The sequence below is a fragment of the Oncorhynchus kisutch genome, linkage group LG19, assembly GCF_002021735.2.
Source record: "Oncorhynchus kisutch isolate 150728-3 linkage group LG19, Okis_V2, whole genome shotgun sequence".
Lineage (NCBI taxonomy): Eukaryota > Metazoa > Chordata > Actinopteri > Salmoniformes > Salmonidae > Oncorhynchus > Oncorhynchus kisutch.
In genome coordinates this window covers 6,381,374-6,406,474 of record NC_034192.2, presented here as the reverse complement: position 1 = coordinate 6,406,474, position 25,101 = coordinate 6,381,374, and the positions used below count along the sequence as shown (strand labels likewise).

Here is a 25,101-nt window from a genome sequence, read left to right as displayed (position 1 = left end):
CACAGCCTGTGTTTCTGATTTACAAATCTTCCTCTTTCTCACCACAGGATCATGGCACAGACATTGGGGATGTTTCAGAGAGGAAGAAGTTGAGAGGGTCTGAACTGCAAACCCTTCCATTGGTATCTGGACAATGTGTATCCAATGTTAGACCCCCTGGGTGACTTGCTTGGTTATGGAGTTGTGAGTGATACTAAAATGTTACTGTTGTTCTGGATACAGTGGGGCAAAAAAGTATTTAGTCAGCCACCAATTGTGCAAGTTCTCCCACTTAAAAAGATGAGAGAGGCCTGTAATTTTAATCATAGGTACACTTCAACTATGATAGACAAAATTAGGGGAAAAAATCCTGAAAATCACATTGTAGGATTTTTTATGAATTTTATTTGTAAATTATGGTGGTAAATAAGTATTTGGTCACCTACAAACAAGCAAGATTTCTGGCTCTCACAGACCTGTAACTTCTTCTTTAAGAGGCTCCTCTGTCCTCCACTCGTTACCTGTATTAATGGCACCTGTTTGAACTTGTTATCAGTATAAAAGACACCTGTCCACAACCTCAAACAGTCACACTCCAAACTCCACTATGGCCAAGACCAAAGAGCTGTCAAAGGACACCAGAAACAAAATTGTAGACCTGCACCAGGCTGGGAAGACTGAATCTGCAATAGATAAGCAGCTTGGTTTGAAGAAATCAACTGTGGGAGCAATTATTAGGAAATGGAAGACATACAAGACCACCAATAATCTTCCTCGATCTGGGGCTCCACACAAGATCTCACCCCGTGGGGTCAAAATGATCACAAGAACGGTGAGCAAAAATCCCAGAACCACACGGGGGGACCTAGTGAATGACCTGCAGAGAGCTGGGACCAAAGTAACAAAGCCTACCATCAGTAACACACTACGCCGCCAGGGACTCAAATCCTGCAGTGCCAGACGTGTCCCCCTGCTCAAGCCAGTACATGTCCAGGCCCGTCTGAAGTTTGCTAGAGAGCATTTGGATGATCCAGAAGAAGATTGGGAGAATGTCATATGGTCAGATGAAACCAAAATATAACTTTTTGTTAACTCAACTCGTCGTGTTTGGAGGACAAATAATGCTGAGTTGCATCCAAAGAACACCATACCTACTGTGAAGCATGGGGGTGGAAACATGCTTTGAGGCTGTTTTTCTGCAAAGGGACCAGGACGACTGATCCGTGTAAGGAAATAATGAATGGGTCCATGTATCGTGAGATTTTGAGTGAAAACCTCCTTCCATCAGCAAGGGCATTGAAGATGAAACGTGGCTGGGTCTTTCAGCATGACAATGATCCCAAACACACTGCCCGGGCAATGAAGGAGTTGCTTCGTAAGAAGCATTTCAAGGTCCTGGAGTGGACTAGCCAGTCTCCAGATCTCAACCCCATAGAAAATCTTTGGAGGGAGTTGAAAGTCAGTGTTGCCCAGCAACAGCCCCAAAACATCACTGCTCTAGAGGAGATCCGCATGGAGGAATGGTTTGACCTCTGTCATTGCCAACAAAGGGTATATAAAAGTATTGAGATAGACTTTTGTTATTGTCCAAATACTTTTTTCCCACCATAATTTGCATTAATCAAATCAAATCAAATGTATTCATATAGCCCTTCGTACATCAGCTGATATCTCAAAGTGCTGTACAGAAACCCAGCCTAAAACCCCAAACAGCAAGCAATGCAGGTGTAGAAGCACGGTGGCTAGGAAAAACTCCCTAGAAAGGCCAAAACCTAGGAAGAAACCTAGAGAGGAACCAGGCTATGTGGGGTGGCCAGTCCTCTTCTGGCTGTGCCGGGTGGAGATTATAACAGAACATGGCCAAGATGTTCAAATGTTCATAAATGATCAGCATGTTCGAATAATAAGAAGGCAGAACAGTTGAAACTGGAGCAGCAGCACGGCCAGGTGGACTGGGGACAGCAAGGAGTCATCATGTCAGGTAATCCTGGGGCATGGTCCTAGGGCTCAGGTCCTCCGAGAGAGAGAAAGAAAGAGAGAAGGAGAGAATTAGAGAACACACACTTAGAATCACACAGGACACCGAATAGGACAGGAGAAGTACTCCAGATATAACAAACTGACCCTAGCCCCCCGACACATAAACTACTGCAGCATAAATACTGGAGGCTGAGACAGGAGGGGTCAGGAGACACTGTGGACCCATCTGAGGACACCCCCGGACAGGGCCAAACAGGAAGGATATAACCCCACCCACTTTGCCAAAGCACAGCCCCCACACCACTAGAGGGATATCTTCAACCACCAACTTACCATCCTGAGACAGGGCCGAGTATAGCCCACAAAGATCTCCGCCATGGCACAACCCAAGGGGGGCGCCAACCCAGACAGGATGACCACATTAAATTAATTAAAAATCCTACAATGTGATTTTCAGATTTTTTTTCTTCTCATTTTGTCTGTCATAGTTGAAGTGTACCTATGATGAAAATTACAGGCCTCTCTCATCTTTTTAAGTGGTAGAACTTGCACAATTGGTGGCTGACTAAATACTTTTTTGCCCCACTGTATATTTCCTCACCAACTGTGTTTGGTGCATATAATTACTTCTTCAATTGGATGCAGGGTCATAATTCCAACTCATTATCAGGATAGAAATTTGCACTTGTATACTTGTTTAATCTGTATCCATAAAATCAACAGCTGGTCAATGACCTGAAGATGGATCTCTGTATAGATCAAGTCCCAGTTCCGGGGAACACACCTATTTTACATGGATGCAATTATTTTACTCCACAGGTTTGTAGAATCATTGCTTAGTATTTTAGAATTTAACTAGTTGTATAATATAGTCCATCCCATAGCAGAGCCGGGATTCAACCCATACCACATTGCAAAGTACTGTCAAAATATCTATCCTCTCTGTCCAGAACTGTTATTATCGAGCCAGCGGAGAGATCTACATTGGAGGCTTCAAGTCTCACAAGTACAACAGTAATCGCTGTCTGGTGGACATTGGCACTCAAACCCCAGGACTGTATGAGTGCAAGGAGGCCAAGCAGAAGGGATTCCACATGCTCTGGGAATTTCAACAGGTAAGCACTCCAACATTAAATAGGGAAATTGATGCTTATAAACTGTTGGAAACATGGGAGATGTCTATGACTTTAGTGTGATGTTGTACAGTGTAATGTTTGCTGTGTTTTACAGGGAAAAGCCATCCAGAACAGACAGACAAAGAGATGTCTGGAGATAGCCCCAGGCGAGGACACTTTCTACCAGCTCATCATTCAGGAGTGCAGTGGGCAGCACTGGAAAATACAGAATGTGATAAAAGACTTCTGATACACTGAGATGTCTAGGCCTACTGTACCATAGACAATACAGCAGGACTATAGGAGTTATCATCATGCTTTGAAAAGCCAATCGGTAGTCATCAGTGAGATGACTGTGTGATCTTAGTGAGCTTTTGGTTGTACATAGCTTCATGGGGACAGATTTACATCCTTCACAGAATGTGAAATGCTATTGAGCAAAGAAAGAATAAATATGATTCCTGTATTTACACTCATTTGTGGTTTGTTACTGATTCACTGTAGATTTTCACCAAAGAGGGTCATAGAATATGTGTCTGCATTGACATCATATAGAGCTGAGTTGACATCATTCTGGTTTTGAAGAAGTCCCGTCCTCGACTGCTCAGGGATTACTGTATGAGTTCTCAGAGATGAATTTATCCCACGGCCTCCGCCACATGGCCAGCCCTCTCTCCTTCAACTGTGATGGCAGTGAGCTATATCTATGGTAGATTCGTGGTTACTTGGACATATACAGTGCCTTGCGAAAGTATTCGGCCCCCTTGAACTTTGCGACCTTTTGCCACATTTCAGGCTTCAAACATAAAGATATAAAACTGTATTTTTTTGTGAAGAATCAACAACAAGTGGGACACAATCATGAAGTGGAACAACATTTATTGGATATCTCAAACTTTTTTACCAAATCAAAAACTGAAAAATTGGGCGTGCAAAATTATTCAGCCCCTTTACTTTCAGTGCAGCAAACTCTCTCCAGAAGTTCAGTGAGGATCTCTGAATGATCCAATGTTGACCTAAATGACTAATGATGATAAATACAATCCACCTGTGTGTAATCAAGTCTCCGTATAAATGCACCTGCACTGTGATAGTCTCAGAGGTCCGTTAAAAGCGCAGAGAGCATCATGAAGAACAAGGAACACACCAGGCAGGTCCGAGATACTGTTGTGAAGAAGTTTAAAGCCGGATTTGGATACAAAAAGATTTCCCAAGCTTTAAACATCCCAAGGAGCACTGTGCAAGCGATAATATTGAAATGGAAGGAGTATCAGACCACTGCAAATCTACCAAGACCTGGCCGTCCCTCTAAACTTTCAGCTCATACAAGGAGAAGACTGATCAGAGATGCAGCCAAGAGGCCCATGATCACTCTGGATGAACTGCAGAGATCTACAGCTGAGGTGGGAGACTCTGTCCATAGGACAACAATCAGTCTTATATTGCACAAATCTGGCCTTTATGGAAGAGTGGCAAGAAGAAAGCCATTTCTTAAAGATATCCATACAAAGTGTTGTTTAAAGTTTGCCACAGGCCACCTGGGAGACACACCAAACATGTGGAAGAAGGTGCTCTGGTCAGATGAAACCAAAATGGAACTTTTTGGCAACAATGCAAAACGTTATGTTTGGCGTAAAAGCAACACAGCTCATCACCCTGAACACACCATCCCCACTGTCAAACATGGTGGTGGCAGCATCATGGTTTGGGCCTGCTTTTCTTCAGCAGGGACAGGGAAGATGGTTAAAATTGATGGGAAGATGGATGGAGCCAAATACAGGACCATTCTGGAAGAAAACCTGATGGAGTCTGCAAAAGACCTGAGACTGGGACGGAGATTTGTCTTCCAACAAGACAATGATCCAAAACATAAAGCAAAATCTACAATGGAATGGTTCAAAAATAAACATATCCAGGTGTTAGAATGGCCAAGTCAAAGTCCAGACCTGAATCCAATCGAGAATCTGTGGAAAGAACTGAAAACTGCTGTTCACAAAAGCTCTCCATCCAACCTCACTGAGCTCGAGCTGTTTTGCGAGGAGGAATGGGAAAAAATTTCAGTCTCTCGATGTGAAAAACTGATAGAAACATACCCCAAGCGACTTACAGCTGTAATCCCAGCAAAAATCGCTACAAAGTATTAACTTAAGGGGGCTGAATAATTTAGCACGCCCAATTTTTCAGTTTTTGATTTGTTAAAAAAGTTTGAAATATCCAATAAATGTCGTTCCACTTCATGATTGTGTCCCACTTGTTGTTGATTCTTCACAAAAAAATACAGTTTTATATCTTTATGTTTGAAACCTGAAATGTGGCAAAAGGTCGCAAAGTTCAAGGGGGCCGAATACTTTCGCAAGGCACTGTAACTACAACTTTGTCAAACAAACTTCTCACGACTACAAATTAAGCACTTGGTAGTCTCCGAACCCAATCACCCATACGCTAACTAGCTATGTTAACAGCCATGAGAGATGAAACACTTATTATCCAGAGCAAACAGAGATAATACCATAGAGATACATGAAATACTATTACATTGAAATTCTCCAAACAACTCTTGACCTCACCTTATGGAGTTCATGGCCAGCTCCTTGAGAGTGCCCAGGTTAGCCCTCAAGCCACCGATGCCCACAAACACCTCATAGAAGTCATAGGAAAGCCCAGTGTTCCCAAACAGGGATGGGTCATCAGAGCTGACCACCATGGGGTAGCCCTCAGACATCAGCACAGCTGCAGGGTGGTTCCTTAGGTCGGACACCAGCTTCAGCCCCTGGTCATTGACACACAGGGATTCAGGGACGGCAACACTGATTTAACTCAATGGACTAATGACAACTGACACAGAGAAATCTAGAGTTACAGTTAAGATTAACTTTACTGTCATCAAACTGAAATACCCAGTGCAGTACAGTGCAGCTTTTTTATTTAACCAATGGGAATTAGTTAATATTATGAGTACTGACAGACAATGTGGCATTTACCTGGTTTGAGATGGGGCATACTTCCACGGCCACGTTGTCTTTCCTGGAGAGCTCCTTTGCCAGTGGGTGGTGTGCCAAGGCATACCCATTGTCACGACTTCCGCCAAAGTTGGTTCCTCTCCTTGTTCGGGCGGCGTTCGGAGGTCGACGTCACCGGCTTTATTGCCATCGCCGATCCACCTTTAATTTTTCCATTTGTCTTGTTTTCCTACACACCTGGTTTCAATTCCCTCAGTATTAGACGTGTATATAACCATCTGTTCCCCCCATGTCTGTGTGGGGAGTTGTTTAGTGTATGTGCACGCTAGACTGGTTTGCGCTGGGTTATGTCAACCCATTTTGTGTTTAGTATTCTTAGTGCCGTGTGTTTTGTGTTTTGTTCTCCGAAATAAAAGGCTCCTTTGGCTGCCCAACTTCTGCTCTCCTGCACCTGACTCCCTTACAGCCAGTTACGCATACCTAACACCCATTCCCAATACGTGTGGTGTTGAACTATATCGAATCTTCCATTCCTCTCAAATATTTTAGAGAAGGCTGTTGCGCAGCAACTCACTGCCTTCCTGAAGACAAACAATGTATACGAAATGCTTCAGTCTGGTTTTAGACCCCATCATAGCACTGAGACGGCACTTGTGAAGGTGGTAAATGACATTTTAATGGCATCGGACCGAGGCTCTGCATCTGTCCTCGTGCTCCTAGACCTTAGTGCTGCTTTTGATACCATCGATCACCACATTCTTTTGGAGAGATTGGAAACCCAAATTGGTCTACACGGACATGTTCCGGCCTGGTTTAGATCTTATCTGTCGGAAAGATATCAGTTTGTCTCTGTGAATGGTTTGTCCTCTGACAAATCAACTGTAAATTTCGGTGTTCCTCAAGGTTCCGTTTTAGGACCACTATTGTTTTCACTATATATTTTACCTCTTGGGGATGTTATTCGAAAACATAATGTAAACTTTCACTGCTATGCGGATGACACACAGCTGTACATTTCAATGAAACATGGTGAAGCCCCAAAATTGCCCTCGCTAGAAGCATGTGTTTCAGACATAAGGAAGTGGATGGCTGCAAACTTTCTACTATTAAACTCGGACAAAACAGAGATGCTTGTTCTAGGTCCCAAGAAACAAAGAGATCTTCTGTTGAATCTGACAATTAATCTTAATGGTTGTACAGTCGTCTCAAATAAAACTGTGAAGGACCTCGGCGTTACTCTGGACCCTGATCTCTCTTTTGAAGAACATATCAAGACCATTTCGAGGACAGCTTTTTTCCATCTACGTAACATTGCAAAAATCAGAAACTTTCTGTCCAAAAATGATGCAGAAAAATTAATCCATGCTTTTGTCACTTCTAGGTTAGACTACTGCAATGCTCTATTTTCCGGCTACCCGGATAAAGCACTAAATAAACTTCAGTTAGTGCTAAATATGGCTGCTAGAATCCTGACTAGAACCAAAAAAATTGATCATATTACTCCAGTGCTAGCCTCTCTACACTGGCTTCCTGTCAAAGCAAGGGCTGATTTCAAGGTTTTACTGCTAACCTACAAAGCATTACATGGGCTTGCTCCTACCTATCTCTCTGATTTGGTCCTGCCGTACATACCTACACGTACGCTACGGTCACAAGACGCAGGCCTCCTAATTGTCCCTAGAATTTCTAAGCAAACAGCTGGAGGCAGGGCTTTCTCCTATAGAGCTCCATTTTTATGGAACGGTCTGCCTACCCATGTCAGAGACGCAAACTCGGTCTCAACCTTTAAGTCTTTACTGAAGACTCATCTCTTCAGTGGGTCATATGATTGAGTGTAGTCTGGCCCAGGAGTGGGAAGGTGAACGGAAAGGCTCTGGAGCAACGAACCACCCTTGCTGTCTCTGCCTGGCCGGTTCCCCTCTTTCCACTGGGATTCTCTGCCTCTAACCCTATTACAGGGGCTGAGTCACTGGCTTGCTGGGGCTCTCTCATGCCGTCCCTGGAGGGGGTGCGTCACCTGAGTGGGTTGATTCACTGTTGTGGTCATCCTGTCTGGGTTGGCGCCCCCCCCCTTGGGTTGTGCCGTGGCGGAGATCTTTGTGGGCTATACTCAGCCTTGTCTCAGGATGGTAAGTTGGTGGTTGAAGATATCCCTCTAGTGGTGTGGGGGCTGTGCTTTGGCAAAGTGGGTGGGGTTATATCCTTCCTGTTTGGCCCTGTCCGGGGGTGTCCTCGGATGGGGCCACAGTGTCTCCTGACCACTCCTGTCTCAGCCTCCAGTATTTATGCTGCAGTAGTTTATGTGTCGGGGGGCTGGGGTCAGTTTGTTATATCTGGAGTACTTCTCCTGTCCTATTCGGTGTCCTGTGTGAATCTAAGTGTGCGTTCTCTAATTCTCTCCTTCTCTCTTTCTTTCTCTCTCTCGGAGGACCTGAGCCCTAGGACCATGCCCCAGGACTACCTGACATGATGACTCCTTGCTGTCCCCAGTCCACCTGGCCATGCTGCTGCTCCAGTTTCAACTTCCACCTGACTGTGCTGCTGCTCTAGTTTCAACTGTTCTGCCTTATTATTATTCGACCATGCTGGTCATTTATGAACATTTGAACATCTTGGCCATGTTCTGTTATAATCTCCACCCGGCACAGCCAGAAGAGGACTGGCCACCCCACATAGCCTGGTTCCTCTCTAGGTTTCTTCCTAGGTATTGGCCTTTCTAGGGAGTTTTTCCTAGCCACCGTGCTTCTACACCTGCATTGCTTGCTGTTTGGGGTTTTAGGCTGGGTTTCTGTACAGCACTTTGAGATATCAGCTGATGTACGAAGGGCTATATAAATAAATTTGATTTGATTTGATTTGATTTGAACAGTAGGGCATCCAGAATTCTTTCATCCACTTCAGTGCCCTCATGGTCTGCGAAAGTATGAATGCGTGCACACACACGTTATACTATAAGTGCATCACAATAATGTGCAGATACCGTAGATTTGTTTTTGTTCATTACACAATTGTTTTAAATCAATCATCCTATGCTTGCCAGTCTCTCCTGCATGAAAGAAGTATGGCAGCGTGACTCCAAGCTCTGCAGGTCGAGAGCTTGACAACCTAAAACCACAAAAGAACAGTTCACTTTACAAGGTATGTCATATAGACGGAATGTAATAAATAAGTTTGTAAACATTGTATTAAATCAGGAAATTGTTTGTGTATTTATTTTCAGTAATGAGTGGACATAATGATTGGTTCTACCCCTCAAGAGAATTCTCACCAGGTCGAATCCTGCAACAATCTCTGGGAAATCCTTCTGCATGGCCTCTTTTACAGCTGCTTTAACATCAGACACACTTAGAACCCTAAGGTGCACACAAGGGCAGTGCCAATCATTCTGTTGTTTCCATTGCAACATGCTAGCTCAGTCAAGCACAGATAGTGTCCGAAATGATTATGAATAGTATGTCTGTACTGTACCTAGGGACAGAAATGATGAGTTGAGCTCCCAGAAAGCCAGGGTGTTCAGCCACAAACTGGTGAGTGCCTTCCTGATAAGTCTTCAAGGACCAGGCTTTATCATGGTTGCTTCCAGCTCGTATTTCTGCAGAATGTGCAGAATAAAAACAGTTCAAAACACCAAAAACACTTGGGGGAAGAAAAAAATATAGTTATCTAAAATAGCCTAGGTAACATGTAATTCCAGCCCACTACATTTCCCAATATACTTTCAATTAAGGCCCACAGTACGAACCCTTGAAAGTCCAGTTCTTAGTTCCAGGTACGTGATGTTGTCATAAAACAGCTGTTCTAAGCCCTTGTAGAGAAAGTCTTTAAACACAGGAGCGTAGCTGACCAGCCCAGCTATGGCCACGAATGCCATCTCAAATCTCTCCCATACTGCATCCTGGCTCGGGTAGGTAGTATTTGGATCATCATTGGATAGTGTGAGGTTTTGCATCAAGCTGGAAAATCATCCAAAAATACAAACTACCCTTCCATGAATAAGAAAGTTGTCTTTTTGCTACTACATGTGTTCATTCACAGACACCTATTTGTATTGCTTGGCTTTGATGATATAGTGGACTGTCTGTAGGATCCGCCATGTTGGCTCTCAAGGTCTTCAACAGTTGCCAGTAGAGGCAGTCCGAGGTGGAGAAGACGAACCGTACAGACCTGCCCCATGTGAAGCAGATGTAACAATGGGGCCTGTATGTGATGTTCTTCACCAGCCAATCAACCAGGGATGAGCTGTGGATGTGGAGGGCTGCCCCTGTGACCCAGCATAGAGAATGTACTAACCATACATAAATTGATGGAAAACATTTGTAGGGAGGTGGGACTGTATTACTGTGTTACCTTTGGGCATCATTTGCAGCAGGCTAAAGATGGGACTCCTATGGATGAGGCGCCGTGCCTTGAAGAAGTGAATGGCAGGAGGGAACTGGGCTGCAGCCATCTCTTGTTCTTTTAGCTTGTGAAGGTGTGTGTCGAGCCGCTGCTCTGCCCCTGTCAACTGCACACGGCCTCCTGTCTGCCTGGAGGCCTCCTGGTGCAACATCGTCTCCTTCTTACTGGGGTCCGGGGTCCCGTCACATACTGTAACACAGCACATCACAACTGCCAACTGGAGGGTGATGTTATAGTTCCCTCTAGAGGGCAAAACCACCTTGTCCTGCAGTGTCATTGGAGGTTGGAAGAAGCGGCTGTGGAAATCCTTCTTGAGGAGGCCACTCATTCAACTAAATACTAGATTTTATTCAAAAATGAATAAAGACTTTTTCAGAAATTGTAATTTAGAACACAAGGTACTACTGTAAACCTATACGCTGATGCTACAAGAGAAAATAGCACCAACGGATAGGGCTGCCGTGCTTCATGCTCTTAAACTAAATATTGTAATGTTCCCTATGTATTATTTCTTACATTATTAGCCCAGGAATTTGTGTTATTACATAAAGCCGGGGAGAACTTTTTGAAATCAGAGCGGCAGCAACTCACCAGCATTCCAACAAAGAATATGACAGTCACTTAATTTTTTTATTTTTTACATATTTTGCATTTTTTGGAGGAAAAAGGGGGAGGCTTAAAAGCCAAAGAACACCATCCCAACTGTGAAGCACGGGGGGGCAGCATCATGTTGTGGGGGTGCTTTGCTGCAGGAGGGTCTGGTAACATCACAAAATAGATGGCATCATGAGGTAGGGAAATATGTGGATATATTGAAGCAACATCTCAAGACATCAGTCAGGAAGTTAAAGCTTGGTCGTAAATGGGTCTTCCAAATGGACAATGAACCCAAGCATACTTCCAAAGTTGTGGCAAAATGGCTTAAGGACAACAAAGTCAAGGTGTTGGAGTGGCCATTCCAAAGCCCTGACCTCAATCCCATAGAAAATTTGTGGGCAGAACTGAAAAAGCATGTGCGAGCAAGGAGGCCTTCAAACCTGACTCAGTTAGACCAGCTCAGTCAGGAGGAATGGGCCAAAATGCACCCAACTTATTGTGGGAAGCTTGTGGAAGGCTACCCGAAACATTTGACCCAAGTTAAACAATTTAAAGGCAATGCTACCAAATACTAATTGAGTGTATGTAAACTTCTGACCCACTGGGAATGTGATGAAAGAAATAAAAGCTGAAATAAATAATTCTCTCTATTATTATTCTGACATTTCACATTCTTAAAATAAAGTGGTGATCCTAACTGACCTAAGACATGGAATGTTTACTAGGATCAAATGTCAGGAATTGTGAAAAACTGAGTTTAAATGTATTTGGCTAAGGCATTAGTAAACTTCCGACTTCAACTGTATACACTGTATTCTATCCTATTTCACTATATCTTAATCTATGCTGCTCCAACATTGCTCATCAAAATATTTATACATTCTTAATTCCATTCCTTAAATTTAGATTGTGTGTATTGTTAGATGTTACTGCACTGTTGGAGCTAGAAACACAAGCATTTCGCTACACTCGCAATATCATCTGCAAAACACGTATGTGGCAAATCAAATTTGATTTCTAAGAACAATGAAACACAGCACTGAACAGGAATGTTCAGATAATCATACAACTTGAATCAAACAATTGAATGCAACCAACGTTTACATTAATAAAGCATACTTACAAATGAAAAGCAACAGAAGGAAAGTATTGTACACTTCCCTTATTCACGTTCTTCTTCTGAAGTGTGTAAACCTCTCAATAAACTACCCCAGTACTATGCTATTTAGTCTGAGTTGACGGGCTCACAATACCATTGTGGTATACCCACTTCTTTAATGGTTGTTGCTAGTCAGCAGAATGCAGACCACAAATGTTGCATGTCATGAGATTCTCTGGAGGGGCTATGGATGATTCACTTTAATAAATAAGAGACTATAGTGCAACTCCTGTCACCAAAAAAATGTGGCACGATAGAGAAATCTGTGTAAGTCAAAAAAGAGCCGGCAACTGATACTATCGATTTAATCTTTAACATTTTCACAATAACCTCTTAAAATTTGGACCCTTCCTTGTTTCATGATACAACAGCAAAGACATATCAATAACTTAATTGGATTCAACAAGGACATAGTTGGTCTTCAATGTTTTTCCAGCATCACTTCATTTAAATTGTGATAGATGGGAGCAAATAGTGATGGGTGAGTCAATACTCTATGCAATGTTTTATTCTATTTTTTCATGAGGGGAAGATGTTAGATGAAATAAGGAACCGATACAAGATGCATTGGCTACAATAGACTCCCACAGTGGAGCTGTCATAATACCCATTAAACGGTCAAACAATGAAACGTTCCAATAATTTCCCCACCATGTATTCCCCTTAGGTCATTTAAGAAACACTTACAATAAGGGCTGTATTTCTTGTAGGCTTACCATGGGTTGATGTTTTGTTAACCATGTACATTTCTGTGACAAGGTGATTTATCAATATATTCAGCTCTATTTACTCTCAAATCCGAGATTCTTACATTTGCCTAGATTCGGCAGTCTCGTCCCGATCATCATGGCATTTGTAGTTCTTTATTATAGCCACATTAGAATTTCATTTTTTTTTAGGTTAATACATTGATACAAGTCACCTTGTCCTAGAGACATTTACACAATTATCAAAACGTCACGCCAAGGTAAGCCTACATGAAACACAGCCCTTATTTTGAGGGTTTCTAAAAATCCCTTATGGGAAAAATGAACGTGAAAAAAACTATTGGAACCATTTCCTTGTTTGACTGCTAGGTTTTATGGGAATTATGACTCATACTGTGGTACTCTATTTCTCTATTACTCTATCCAATCAGACTGAAATGATTACTGTCCAGCCAATCATAATAAAGATGACTGCGGTGTGTAAACCAAGATCCCCAGGGGGAGCAGCAGATCCATTACCACTGTGCAAAAGGTGCTCCTCCTACTCACATCTGCAATGAAGTTAAACTTTTATACTGTTCCAAGATGCACAGAAATACAATAATACATGACAAAACAACAAAATGGTGTCTTTTCCATTTTTAACTGCGTTTTTTTGAATTCTTCTCACAGACACAGGAATGGTAATTTTCACACAACAGAAATAAATAACTCCTCTTCAAGACGATGGGTGGAGACACTCAGTCCAAAAATTTGCGGTTCTGGTTCTGACCAAAGAGAGCCACTCGAATCTCAGGCATCATCTGAGCAGAAAGACGGACACTGGATTAGTGCCAAACTGAACCTCATGAAAAACAGGGCCAAACTATATCTGAGAATTTGCAGTACAATCATGTGCAAAACTTCACACAGCGTATACATCTAAAGAATCTTGGTAAGCCAATAGCTTTATGCAAGGATATTCACACTGTTGGTTGTTTATATTGGAAAAATGTCAATTAACTAGATGTGCTAGCTGTAGTTCCTGCGCCACTATAGTTCCTGTGAGACTGTCCCTGTGCCCTTACCTGCTGAGCCATGAGGTCCAGTCTGCTCTCTAGGGTGTTGGACACCTTGATCTTCCCATCAGCGTTGTAGATTTCAATACCTCCAGAACTGAAAGAGACACAAACATCTTTGAATTAACTCATGAACCCTTGACTTACACCTTAGAAAGACCACAGAAGAAAATTCTTTTCAATAACATGTTAATCAATCAATACTAATTCAAAGTAAAACCTATTTGAAATTAATGGGTTCACATTGAGACAAGGGACTGTCCTCTTACATGTCTGGGGACAGGAAGTTGTCCTGGTCGATGCGAACCTCAATGTTGTTTTTCACTGCTGCTTTATAGCTGGGAATAGTCTTCTGGATAGCCGCCTGAATAGGAATAGAACATATGAATCATGCATCAACCCTGTATACAAGGAAATACACTTGGAACAACATTGAACTGTTACCAAGTGAAAAGGATCATTCTAACCTGAAGCACCTGCAGGTCCTGTTTACGACAGCGGATGGTCACTTTGGTCTCAAGAAGCTGATAGAAACCCTAATATTGAACAGAGCGACAGACACATTAAAAACATTTGCATCAAATAAAGTGAAACTCACCGCACAATGCCTTTGACCTAAACAACATGCAGGCCTATGTAAATGCATACTGACATGTTTGCATGAGTGTAACTGATAGACGCTACTGAATGTAAAATGTAACATGAATGTAGGCCTAGAGTAATAGTTATTTCTGTTTCTCTCAGCGTTGTGTTCTATTGGTCTTATTTTACATGTGTGTCGTTCTCCTTGAGCTGTTCTTGTCAATTTATGTTCTGTATTATGTCATGTTTTATGTTCTGTGTGGACCCCAGGAAGAGTAGTTGCTGCTTTAGCAATAGTTAATGGGAAACCCAATAAAACTGTGTCAGTGACAAGTATTGCATTATTACAAAAAAGGCCTCACCTGCAGAACCAGCCCGTCCATCAGTGCTGGGTACCTGGCTGGGTCCTTGGCTACGTTGGCCAGCCGTTGACGCGCCTCGCTCAACATTTCCTGAGTGCACACATTGATGGTTAGCCTATTATTACCTGGAATGCATTGCTGTAGCAGAACATCATGCCTCTGGCTGTGTTTGAACAAAACAATATTCCAGCCAAGACAAATTAAACTTACTGAAATCATGTCGTCACGAGCCTTTAATACCTTCAGACGAGCCTGGTTCATCAGGTTAGACATTTGACTACAGAGGAAGAGAGGTAAGTAAACCTGTGGTACAGGACCACATCACAAGTCCAAGCAGTTGCAAGTTATAGCTACTGTAACATATACTGTGCTTGTTACAATGAATGAGCTGCTGAATGTGACTTCAAATTTAGAATACTTAAAAAGGAAGTTGTGTCAGACAAATTCCTCATCAGAGAAAGAAGAGATTGAGGAAGTCTCTGAGGGAGCTGAGAGACCAGCAGCAACACTGCCTGAGCTGTAAAGAAAAAGAGTAACTAACATTTTCTTCTGCTGCTCGATCTGCTTCTCTTTCTTCTCATAATACTCCATGATCTTCAACCTCTGGGTCTGCACCAGACGGCCCTTCTCGATGTTGAACTCCTCTTCCGCCTGCAGGGGGAGACACTTGTCACTCAGAGTATGCAATTAGGAGGCCCTGTCTTTATGATACATTTTAAGAAGCATTGAACCAGTAGAACTGTTAAAAGGTACTAAAATGATTGCTTTAATTCAGTAAATGCTCATGTCTTAGGGGAGTGATCATGCTTTCTTATTTCAGTTGAACGTGCCTATGCAAATCTTTTGAGTTTGTGTTTGCTGAAAACACACAATGTGTATGTGCTGAACTATGCCAGTCACTTGTGAATAAGCACTGTACCTTGGCATCAATTTCTTCTGCCTTCTCATTGGCCTCCTGCTCAATGAAGGCCATCATGTGTTTGATCTATACAGGGGGATAGAACAGTGTGAATTAGAGATGATTTGACAATATAAGACTCACCACATTAGGCATGCTTTCCAAGTCATGTTTCATACTGAAGAGAGTTAAGAGGCAGACTTAGAAAGCTTCATTGCTCTGTACATGAATTAACTTCTCTTTTGGTTCCACCATGTTGTGTGGAATGTATATAGCTTACATTTCTGTTTCATCATTTTCATCTAACAAAACTTGTTTTAAACCATAAACTACAGAGGGAAATGTAATTATGAAGCCTCCTAATCTATTCTACTTTACATACAGTGCATGAGAAGGGTTGGTGAGACAAGACACCCAGGATCACTCAAGTTCCTCCACTGACCATGGGTTTTTACCATCATGTGACCATATATTGCATCTCTACCTCACAAATACAGCACTGAGTAAATGTATTGTGCAATTAGATGTCTCAATTAAATGTATTAACAATTAAACATCCTAATTATACTAGACATTGTGATAGTATTTTAGTAGAAGTATTTCTGATTTATTTTCAAGGACAACCTTGGCATAATAAAATCACAATTATGCTCCTTACAAATATACAGTTGCAAACATTTATAATTGGAAAGGAAAAATGCCTTAATATAGCAGAAGTTGGATTAAGGTTAAAAGGCTGTAATTGCAATGTACCTGCTTCTGAACGTCGGCATCGCTGAGCGCCATGGTTGCAGCAGTCTAGTATCTTGTTTCCTTGAATAAAATATAAACACCGTGATTTAAATACAATAAATGCAACATGGTTTTCAATATTGTAAATCCTTTAGTGCGATGTATCAATCAATTCATGAAATACCAGTGAAATACAGCCAGGAATGTATGGATTAATCGTTGTAGTCGTGACTAAAGACGTCTACGCTGGATCAGCTGATTTTCAACGTCACATGATGTTTACTTCCGGTCTCACCCACCAGTAACACGAGTGATGAGCAGACACGACTGGCACTGTATATCATGCCTGCTACGTTAAGTTAGGGGTATATATTAACAAAAACGAGTGAGTGCAGTGGATACATTTGTAAAATATCTAATAAACAGTGGTGGAAAAAGTACCCAATTGTCATACTTAAGTAAAAGTAAAGATACCTAAATGACTCAAGTAAAAGTGAAAGTCACTTGTACACAAATGTACTTAAGTATCAAAAGTAAAAGTATAACTAATTTCAAATTCCTTATATTAGGCAAACCAGACGCCACCATTTTCTTTTACACTCCAAACATCATTTACAAATGAAGCATTTGTGTTTGTTTAGTGAGTCCGCCAGATCAGAGGCAGTAGGGATGACCAGGGATGTTCTCTTGATAAGTGCCTGAATTGGACAATTTTCCTGTCCTGCTAAGCACTCAAAACGTAATGAGTACTTTTGGGTCTTAGGGAAAATGTAAAGAGTAAAAAGTACATTATTTTCTTCAGGAATCTAGTGAAGTATAAGTAAAAGTAGTCAAAAATATAAATTGTAAAGTAAAGTACAGATACCCCCCCAAAATACTTAAATAGTACTTCAAAGGAAGTATTCAAACCCCTTTGTTATGGTAAGCCTAAATAAGTTCAGGAGTAAACATTTGCTTAACAAGTTCCATGGACTCACTCTGTGTGCAATAATATTGTTTAACATTGTTTTTTAATGACTACCTAATCTCCATATCACACACATACAATTATATGTAAGGTCACTCAGTCGAGCAGTGAATTTCAAACACAGATTCCACAAAGACCAGTGAGGTTTTCCAATGCCTCGCACAAAAGGGAACCTATTGGTAGATGGGTAAATATAAAAAAGCAGATGTTGAATATCTCTTTGAGCAGGGTGAAGTTATTAATTCAACTTTGGATGGTGTATCATTACATCCAGTCACTACAAAGATAGAGGCATCCTTCCTAACTCAGTTGCCGGCTAGGAAGGAAACCGCTCAGGTATTTCACCACGAGGCAAATGGTGACTTTAAAACTGTTACAGAGTTTACTGGCTGTGATAGGAGAAAACTGAGGATGGATCCACATTATAGTTACTCCACAATACTAATACAAATATTATAAAAACATACATCCTGTTTGCAATAAGGCACTAAAGTAAAACTGCAAAGAATGTGGCAAAGAAATTAACATTATGTCCTGAATACAAAGTGTTATGTTTGGGGCAAATCCAACACAACACATTTCTGAGGACTATACATATTGTCAAGCATGGTGGTGTCTGCATCATGTTGTGGTATGCCTGTCATCGGCAAGGACTAGGGAGCTTTTTAGGATAAAAAATAAACAAAATAGTGTTAAGCACAGGTAGAAAAAACACAAGGCCAAATATACACTGGAGTTGCTTACCAAGATGACATGTAAAGTTCCTGAGTGGCCTAGTTACAGTTCTGACTTAAATCAGCTTGAAAAATCTATGGCAAGACTTGAAAATGGCTGTCTAGCAATGATCAACAACCAACTTGACAGAGCATAAAGAATGTTAAAAAGAATATTTTGCAAATATTGACAATCCAGGTGTGCAAAGCTCTTAGAGACTTACCCAGAAAGACTCACAGCTGTAATCATTGCCAAAGGCAGACACTTCCAGATGGCAGACAGTCATTCACTGTGCTGTAGAAGGAAATAATCCAGAATGAGTCAGAACCAGAATGGAAACTCTGTGCTATTTTTAACATGTATTGACTCAGGGGTATGAATACTTACGTAAATGAGATATTTCTGTATTTCATTTTCAATACATTTGCAAACATTTCTAAAAACATGTTTTCACTTTGTCTTTATGGGATATTGTGCGAAGATGAGAGAAAAACATCTATTTAATCCATTTTGAATTCAGGCTGTAACACAACATAATGTGGAATGAGTCAAGGGGTATGAATACTTTCTGAATGCTTGTATTAAATTAAATTAAGCTGTCAAGCATGGACTTCTCACTGAAATTTTTTCTCAAATGTTAATATTTTAAATGATTTGATACATAATTGTAACTAATGTGATAAAAATTAGAAGGAAATCAAGTGTGGATAAAGTCAACATCAGTGGAGGCTGGTGACAGGAGCTATAGGAGGATGGGCTAATTGTAATGGCTGGAATGGAAGGAAAGGAACGGTATGAAACACATCAAACATATGGAAACCACATGTTTGACTCTGTCCCATTTATTCCATTCCATCCATTACAATGAACCCATCCTCCTGAAGCTCCTCCCACCAACATTTATTTAAAGGATTTTCGTCATAATCCTCAGGAAAAAATTTGCACGCTGCAGACTGACTGTGTAGTCAATGATGCAGACCATGGTGCTTGCCAGTAGATGATGCTAGAGGGTTAGAGGAATTCCATAAAAATAGCACAGAGTTTCCATTCTGGTTCTGACTCAGTCTGCATTCTTTCCTTCTACAGAACAGTGAATGACTGTCTGCCATCTGGAAGTGTGTCAGAAAACTTTGGCCAACTGCCTGTGACAGCACTACCCTCTCTGCCTCCTCTGTACTGTTAACTATTGTGTCACTCAGAGGTTTTTCACTGACTTACAGCTAGTTAGGTCTACCCAGTGCAAGACAATAGGCATAATAGAAGGCAGAGCTATTTTACCAAGCTGGCACAATGATGAAGTATTCAATCACTTTGCATGCTGCAATTCTATAGCAGCCTCTTACAAATGGAATATATTTATTTTTCCCTCCATAAAACATGCATGGCCACATTGTAGCCAACTGTTATGTCATAGTCTGGGCACCGGACAGGGGATGGAGAAAGAGAGAGTGGGAGAGAAAGTGGAAAAGTGAGATAGAGAGAGAGGGGGGGGCTGCTGTGTCCTGTGGAGCAGCTGGTAGTCCATTGCTAACTACAGCGTGTATGTCACCCTCTTGTTGCTGTGTCCTCAGGCCTGACTTTCTGTCCGAGTGCACGTCTCTTACTCTATTTCAACATCTGTCTCTCACCTACAACTTTCAACACTTTACAGAGAGGAGCCAGGTAAGAAAGACACGTATTTTATTCTGCTCTTAATTAATGGAATGCAAGGCCGCATCACAGGATATCTTGTTGTTGTTTTAGGGCAGGGCTCCCCTAACTCTGTTCTTGGAAAGCTACCATCATGTAGGTTATTATTCCAACCCTAATCGAGCGCACCTGACTCTAATAATTAACTGGTTGATATGACAAATCAAGGTAGTTACAACTTGGGTTGGAGCGAAAAATCTACAGGAGGGTACCTCTCTAGGAACAGGGTTGGAGAGCACTGTTTTAGGGGAATTTTGGTGTGTGAGTGTATACTACTGTAGTAGTATTAGTAGGACATAATAGTACACACAAGTAGTAGTAATATATGTAGTTGAGGGGAGAGGGCCTTGTAAAAGCTTTCTTTGTTAAACCAATATAGAAGGCATTTATATCAGCCATCATGGAGCTCTTTGATGTCATGAAGGGCACAACTCCAAGAGGTTTTAACCATGTGTATCACCTGACAACATAAACAGGTCTGTTTCTCTGGGTGTTGTTTGGTGGTTGTCATTAGTAACTGATTAAACAACAGGGACAGGACTATGTTCAAAGTCTTGTGTCCAGCTAACTTGTCATTGACATCAGAAAATACTAGCTTATGTGCGGCCTTTCCTCAAGTGTGCGTGTCTGTGTCCGTACGTCCCTGTGTATATGTTTGTGTGTGCACATGCGTGTGTGTGTCTGTTGTCATGTGTCTGTTTCTAGAAATCCAATCGGATAAGATCATCAGATGGTTCACGAGGGGCTGAGAGTGTGTCGTTTCCTCTGTCTGACATTCAGACTGACCTTTTATCTCTGGGGCTCTGATATCATGACCATGAGTCTCTGACATCAGTACCATGGGTATCTGATACTATGGGGAAGAGAACAAACCTGGGTTCAAATACTATTTGAAATCATTGCAAATACTTAATCTGGGTTTGACTGAACTTTCCTGACGCAATGGAGCCAATAGAATATTTCGCAAACGTGCAAACCCCGTCCATCTGGCACTCCAGACAGACTAGACCAAACACTAAATGTATCTGAAAGATTTCAAATAGTAATTGAAAGCCATTGTCAGGGGGTGGATCATTGGAAACCTATAACTCAAAGAGTGAATGAGTCTTATTGGACAGATTAAGCAATTAATATGCTTTAGAACAGGTACTGTACAGTAACCTTCCACATAAACACGTTTGTGGATATCTGCCTATAGGTCTGCTCTGTGCCTTGCAGGGAGAGCGTGATCACCATGTCACTGGTTTCCCTTGTGCCAAAATGCCTAGTAACATACACCTGGCAGGCCTCGATGTTAGAGAGAGGGCAGCTTTCTCGGCATGCTTACAGTTTACACTCAGCTTTAGCCAACAGATATTTAATCCACGGTCTCTGCTGATGTGCCTCTCAGAGACAGTCCATCTCAGGACAAACACACAATGCGTTCTGTAACTGTGCAGAGGAACACAAGTAGTACGGCACAAGTGCATGAGTTTTTTGATCATTCAATGTCGATCAAATCAGGAAATATTTATCGTAAACATGGATAAAGGTGACCTCTATGTCCTCTGCCACTGTGGTTCTATGCTTTTTCATTATGTAATAAACAGCTCTGACTTGATCTCAGTGTTTTGACTCTGTGCCTGGGATGAGATTTACATGCATAATGATTAATCAGGGTCACTCAGTGAAGGACAGATATATTCAATCTCAATATACAAGGAATGAACAATTACATACAGGTGGTATTTAAATGGAAATGATGGACTGAAAGACAAGGGGACAATAAGAGGGTGAGGAGTGGGTGTTGGGGGAATACAGTGCCCTCGAAAAGTATTCAGACCCCTTGACTTTTTCCACATTTTGTTACGTTACAGCCTTTTTCGCCTCTGACAAATACCTTATTTACATAAGTATTCAGACCCTTCGATTTAAGACTTGAATTTTCAGTTTAGGTGCATCCTATTTCCATTGATCATCCTTGATATGTTTCTACAACTTGTTTGGAGTCCACCTGTGGTAAATTCAATTGATTGGACATGATTTGCAAATGCACACATCTGTCTATATAATGTCCCACAGTTGACAATGCATGTCAGAACAAAAACCAAGCCATGAGGTCGAAGGAATTGTCAGTAGAGCTCCGAGACAGGATTATGTCGAGGCACAGATCTGGGGAACGGTACCAAAAAAAATCTGCAGCATTGAAGGTCCCCAAAAACACAGTGGCCTCCATCATTCTTAAATGGAAGAAGTTTGGAATCACCAAGACTCTTCCTAGAGCTAGCCGCCCAGCCAAACTGAGCAATCTGGGGAGAAGGGCCTTGGTCAGGAAGGTGACCAAGAATCCGATGGTCACTCTGAGAGAGCTCTAGAGTTCCTCTGTGGAGATGGGAGAATCTTCCAGAAGGATAGCCATCTCTGCAGCACTCCACCAATCAGGCCTTTATGGTAGAGTGGCCAGACAGAAGTCACTCCTCAGTAAAAGGCACATGACAGCCCACTTGGAGTTTGCCAAAAGGCACATAAACACTCTCAGACCACGAGAAACAAGATTCTCTAGTCTGATGAAACCAAGATTGAACTCTTTGGCCTGAATGCCAAGCGTCACGTCTGGAGGAAACCTGGTACCGTCCCTACAGTGAAGCATGGTGGTGGCAGAATCATGCTGTGGGGATGTTTTTCAGCAGCAGGGACTGGGAGACTAGTCAGGATCTATAAAAAGATGAACGGAGCAAAGTACCGCAAGATCCTTGATGAAAACCTGCTCCAGAGTGCTCAGACTGGGGCGAAGGTTCACCTTCCAACAGGACAACGACCATAAGCACACAGCCAAGACAACGCAGGAGTGGCTTTGGGACAAGTCTCTGAATGTCCTTAAGTGGCCCAGCCAGAGCCTGGACTTGAACCTGATCGAACATCTCTGGAGATCTGAAAATAGCTGTGCAGTGATGCTCCCCATCCATCCTGACAGAGCTTGAGAGGATCTGCAGAGAAGAATGGGAGAAATTCCCCAAATACAGGTGTGCCAAGCTTGTCGCGTCATGCCCAAGAAGACTTGAGGCTGTAATTGCTGCCAAAGGTGCTTCAACAAAGTACTGAGTAAAGGGTCTGAATACTTATGTAAAGGTGATATTTCAGTTTATTTTATTTTATATAAATTAGCAAACATTTCAAAAAAAAATCTGTGTTTGCTTATTATGGATTATTGTGTGATTGATGAGGGGGGAAAGCAATTGAATCAATTTTAGAATAAGATTGTAACATTACAAAATGTGGAAAAAGTCAAGGGGTCTGAATATTTTCTGAATGCACTGTATTTTTCGACCTCTAACGTTTTGTGCAAGTGCAATGCATTGTGTCCTCTGTTTTACTGTGTGAGACATTTTCAATGACACAACTGCAGTACTCCATTCGTGCTGGGTTTGTAAAAATCCCTCCTCTATATCCCCACTCTCGACCACACGTCACGTCATGTGAAATCTCTGGAATAGCTTCCACTCCTGGCTGAAATGGAAATACATATATAGGGCCGATAAATAGTCAGACCTGTGAGGGCCAGACTATACATAGAAAAGAATGCTGCAACACGGAACAGAGGGTGCTACTTTTTCCACACAGAACTTGATCGGTCCACGTCACTGAAGGACATCTTCTAATATGTTGGTTAACCTTTTCCAGGGACCACAGCTATGAGATAGCCATGTTCCAGATCAGTTTGTGCTCTTGCCAACTCTATTGCTGCTATTTTCAAGCCAAACAATTCCATAAGTAGTTGGCAAGAGAGCAGAAACAGACCCTATGAGATTCTGTGTCATTAAAACACACAATCGTTCTAGCAACTATTAAGTAGTTATAAAGGTTTTATATTCAACTCACTACAGTTGATGAATTTATTGTTGATTTTAGGAATTTACTTTCTTTTTTTAACAATATTATCCAATATGTTTTCATGTTAATGGTTGGTTGTCTGTTGTGTCTCTCTAGTGGCCGGTTTTCAGTCTGGAGGGCAAGGTCCCAGCAGTGTCCAGAGGAGATGACAGTGGTGAGGTCAGTTCCCTGTCTGGAGAGCAGAAGCCTGATAGGCTGGGCCTTGCCACGCTGCAGCTGAGCCAGGGAGACAGTGGTGGGTCTGGCCCCTGGCAGACAGAGAGCAGCCTGGTAGAGTCCTGGTCCACCGTGGGAGACATGATGGACACCGAAGACACCAAGAGCCTGGACAGCAGCGACGGAGTGGTCCACCTAGCTGAGGAGCGCAGCGAGAACCACTCCTCCATCTCCGACATGGTCCACCTAGAGCGGGAGGAGGAGGAGATGCTGGCAGAGGAGGAGGAGGACGGGAGCCTGGGGGAAGAGGAGGAGCTGCAGGCCAGTGTGATGAGTGTGCTTGGGGGAGAAAGAGAACTGGCTGAGCTCAGGGAAGAGGAGCTGGACACCCAGGAATTATTACCTTCATCTGAGGTGTCCGCTGACCACCAAGAGACTATGGATTTAATGATGTCTGTGGCTGAGGAGCTATTTGTTCAAGAGGAGCCTGCTGAAGTATCCCACGCCACCACCGTCTCTATGCCCATGCCAGTTTGGAAGCTAGAGCCCCCCTCTGCCTCCTCTACTCCTGTCCCCTCAATACCTACACTAGCTGAGTTACATTCAGAACTCCAATACTCTATGCAGGAGCAGCTCCACCCTCCCCCGGTCCTAGGACCAGGAGCACCACAGCCACCAGATGAGAGACAAACTAACAGCCAACCAGAGTCCTCGGTCTCGCTCCACGCTGCCCAGGAGACACAGGAAATCCCACCAGTGACGCGGGAGGTTCCGCCAGAGAAGACAGAGGCGGAGCATGCTACATGGCTCCCTGCCACTGAGCTACCTGTGCTGCTGTGTGGGGGCGCTGCAATGGTGGCTATTGTGGGAGTGTTAGCTTATGGGGCTGTGGCCTACTGCAGAAAGTAGCAAACCCCTAACCTGTGAGCCCCAGCAGCCTTATAACCCAGGTCGTTTCAAATCTACTCTAAACTATTCCACCAAGTACATACTGGATTTTACACAATGCATTTCTTTGCATCTATGTAGTATTATGAAGGTTGGTTGCATTTTTTATCTATTTCCTGTGCTAACTCAGTTCACGGAAGAGCTCAGGAGATTTGGAAGAGCAAGAATTTTGGTTTCTCTGTAAATTCACAGGAAATTACACTTAAAATATCTTAAAAATCAGATCTTTG

The 25,101-nt window shown here is 42.3% G+C and overlaps 4 protein-coding genes across 4 annotated transcripts; 2 read left to right on the top strand and 2 right to left on the bottom strand.

The window, feature by feature from the left end:
- On the top strand, positions 1-3,462 carry LOC109865002 (polypeptide N-acetylgalactosaminyltransferase 18-like). Its single transcript, XM_020453110.2, has 4 exons — positions 1-183; positions 2,683-2,778; positions 2,910-3,074; positions 3,190-3,462. The coding sequence occupies exons 1-4, from the start codon at positions 145-147 to the stop codon at positions 3,322-3,324; spliced, it is 435 nt and encodes a 144-aa protein (XP_020308699.2). The 5' UTR covers positions 1-144; the 3' UTR covers positions 3,325-3,462.
- Positions 3,463-3,506: 44 nt separating this feature from the next.
- LOC109864544 (adenosine deaminase 2-A-like) lies at positions 3,507-10,675 on the bottom strand. Its single transcript, XM_031798223.1, has 8 exons — positions 10,382-10,675; positions 10,085-10,295; positions 9,773-9,987; positions 9,503-9,626; positions 9,303-9,387; positions 6,056-6,199; positions 5,642-5,844; positions 3,507-3,778 (listed from the first exon to the last, which is right to left on the bottom strand). The coding sequence occupies exons 1-8, from the start codon at positions 10,635-10,637 to the stop codon at positions 3,679-3,681; spliced, it is 1,338 nt and encodes a 445-aa protein (XP_031654083.1). The 5' UTR covers positions 10,638-10,675; the 3' UTR covers positions 3,507-3,678.
- A 1,804-nt stretch (positions 10,676-12,479) lies between these two features.
- On the bottom strand, positions 12,480-16,871 carry LOC109864335 (V-type proton ATPase subunit E 1-like). The gene is made up of 10 exons (XM_020452060.2): positions 16,712-16,871; positions 16,549-16,608; positions 15,817-15,882; positions 15,439-15,548; positions 15,108-15,174; positions 14,898-14,987; positions 14,421-14,489; positions 14,223-14,317; positions 13,963-14,050; positions 12,480-13,698 (listed from the first exon to the last, which is right to left on the bottom strand). The coding sequence occupies exons 2-10, from the start codon at positions 16,579-16,581 to the stop codon at positions 13,636-13,638; spliced, it is 681 nt and encodes a 226-aa protein (XP_020307649.1). The 5' UTR covers positions 16,582-16,608; positions 16,712-16,871; the 3' UTR covers positions 12,480-13,635.
- A 2,819-nt stretch (positions 16,872-19,690) lies between these two features.
- Positions 19,691-25,095, top strand: LOC109910243 (bcl-2-like protein 13). Its single transcript, XM_020509374.2, has 2 exons — positions 19,691-19,870; positions 23,864-25,095. Exons 1-2 carry the CDS (start codon positions 19,751-19,753, stop codon positions 24,830-24,832), a joined length of 1,089 nt encoding a protein of 362 aa, XP_020364963.1. The 5' UTR covers positions 19,691-19,750; the 3' UTR covers positions 24,833-25,095.
- The last annotated feature ends 6 nt before the right edge of the window (positions 25,096-25,101 follow it).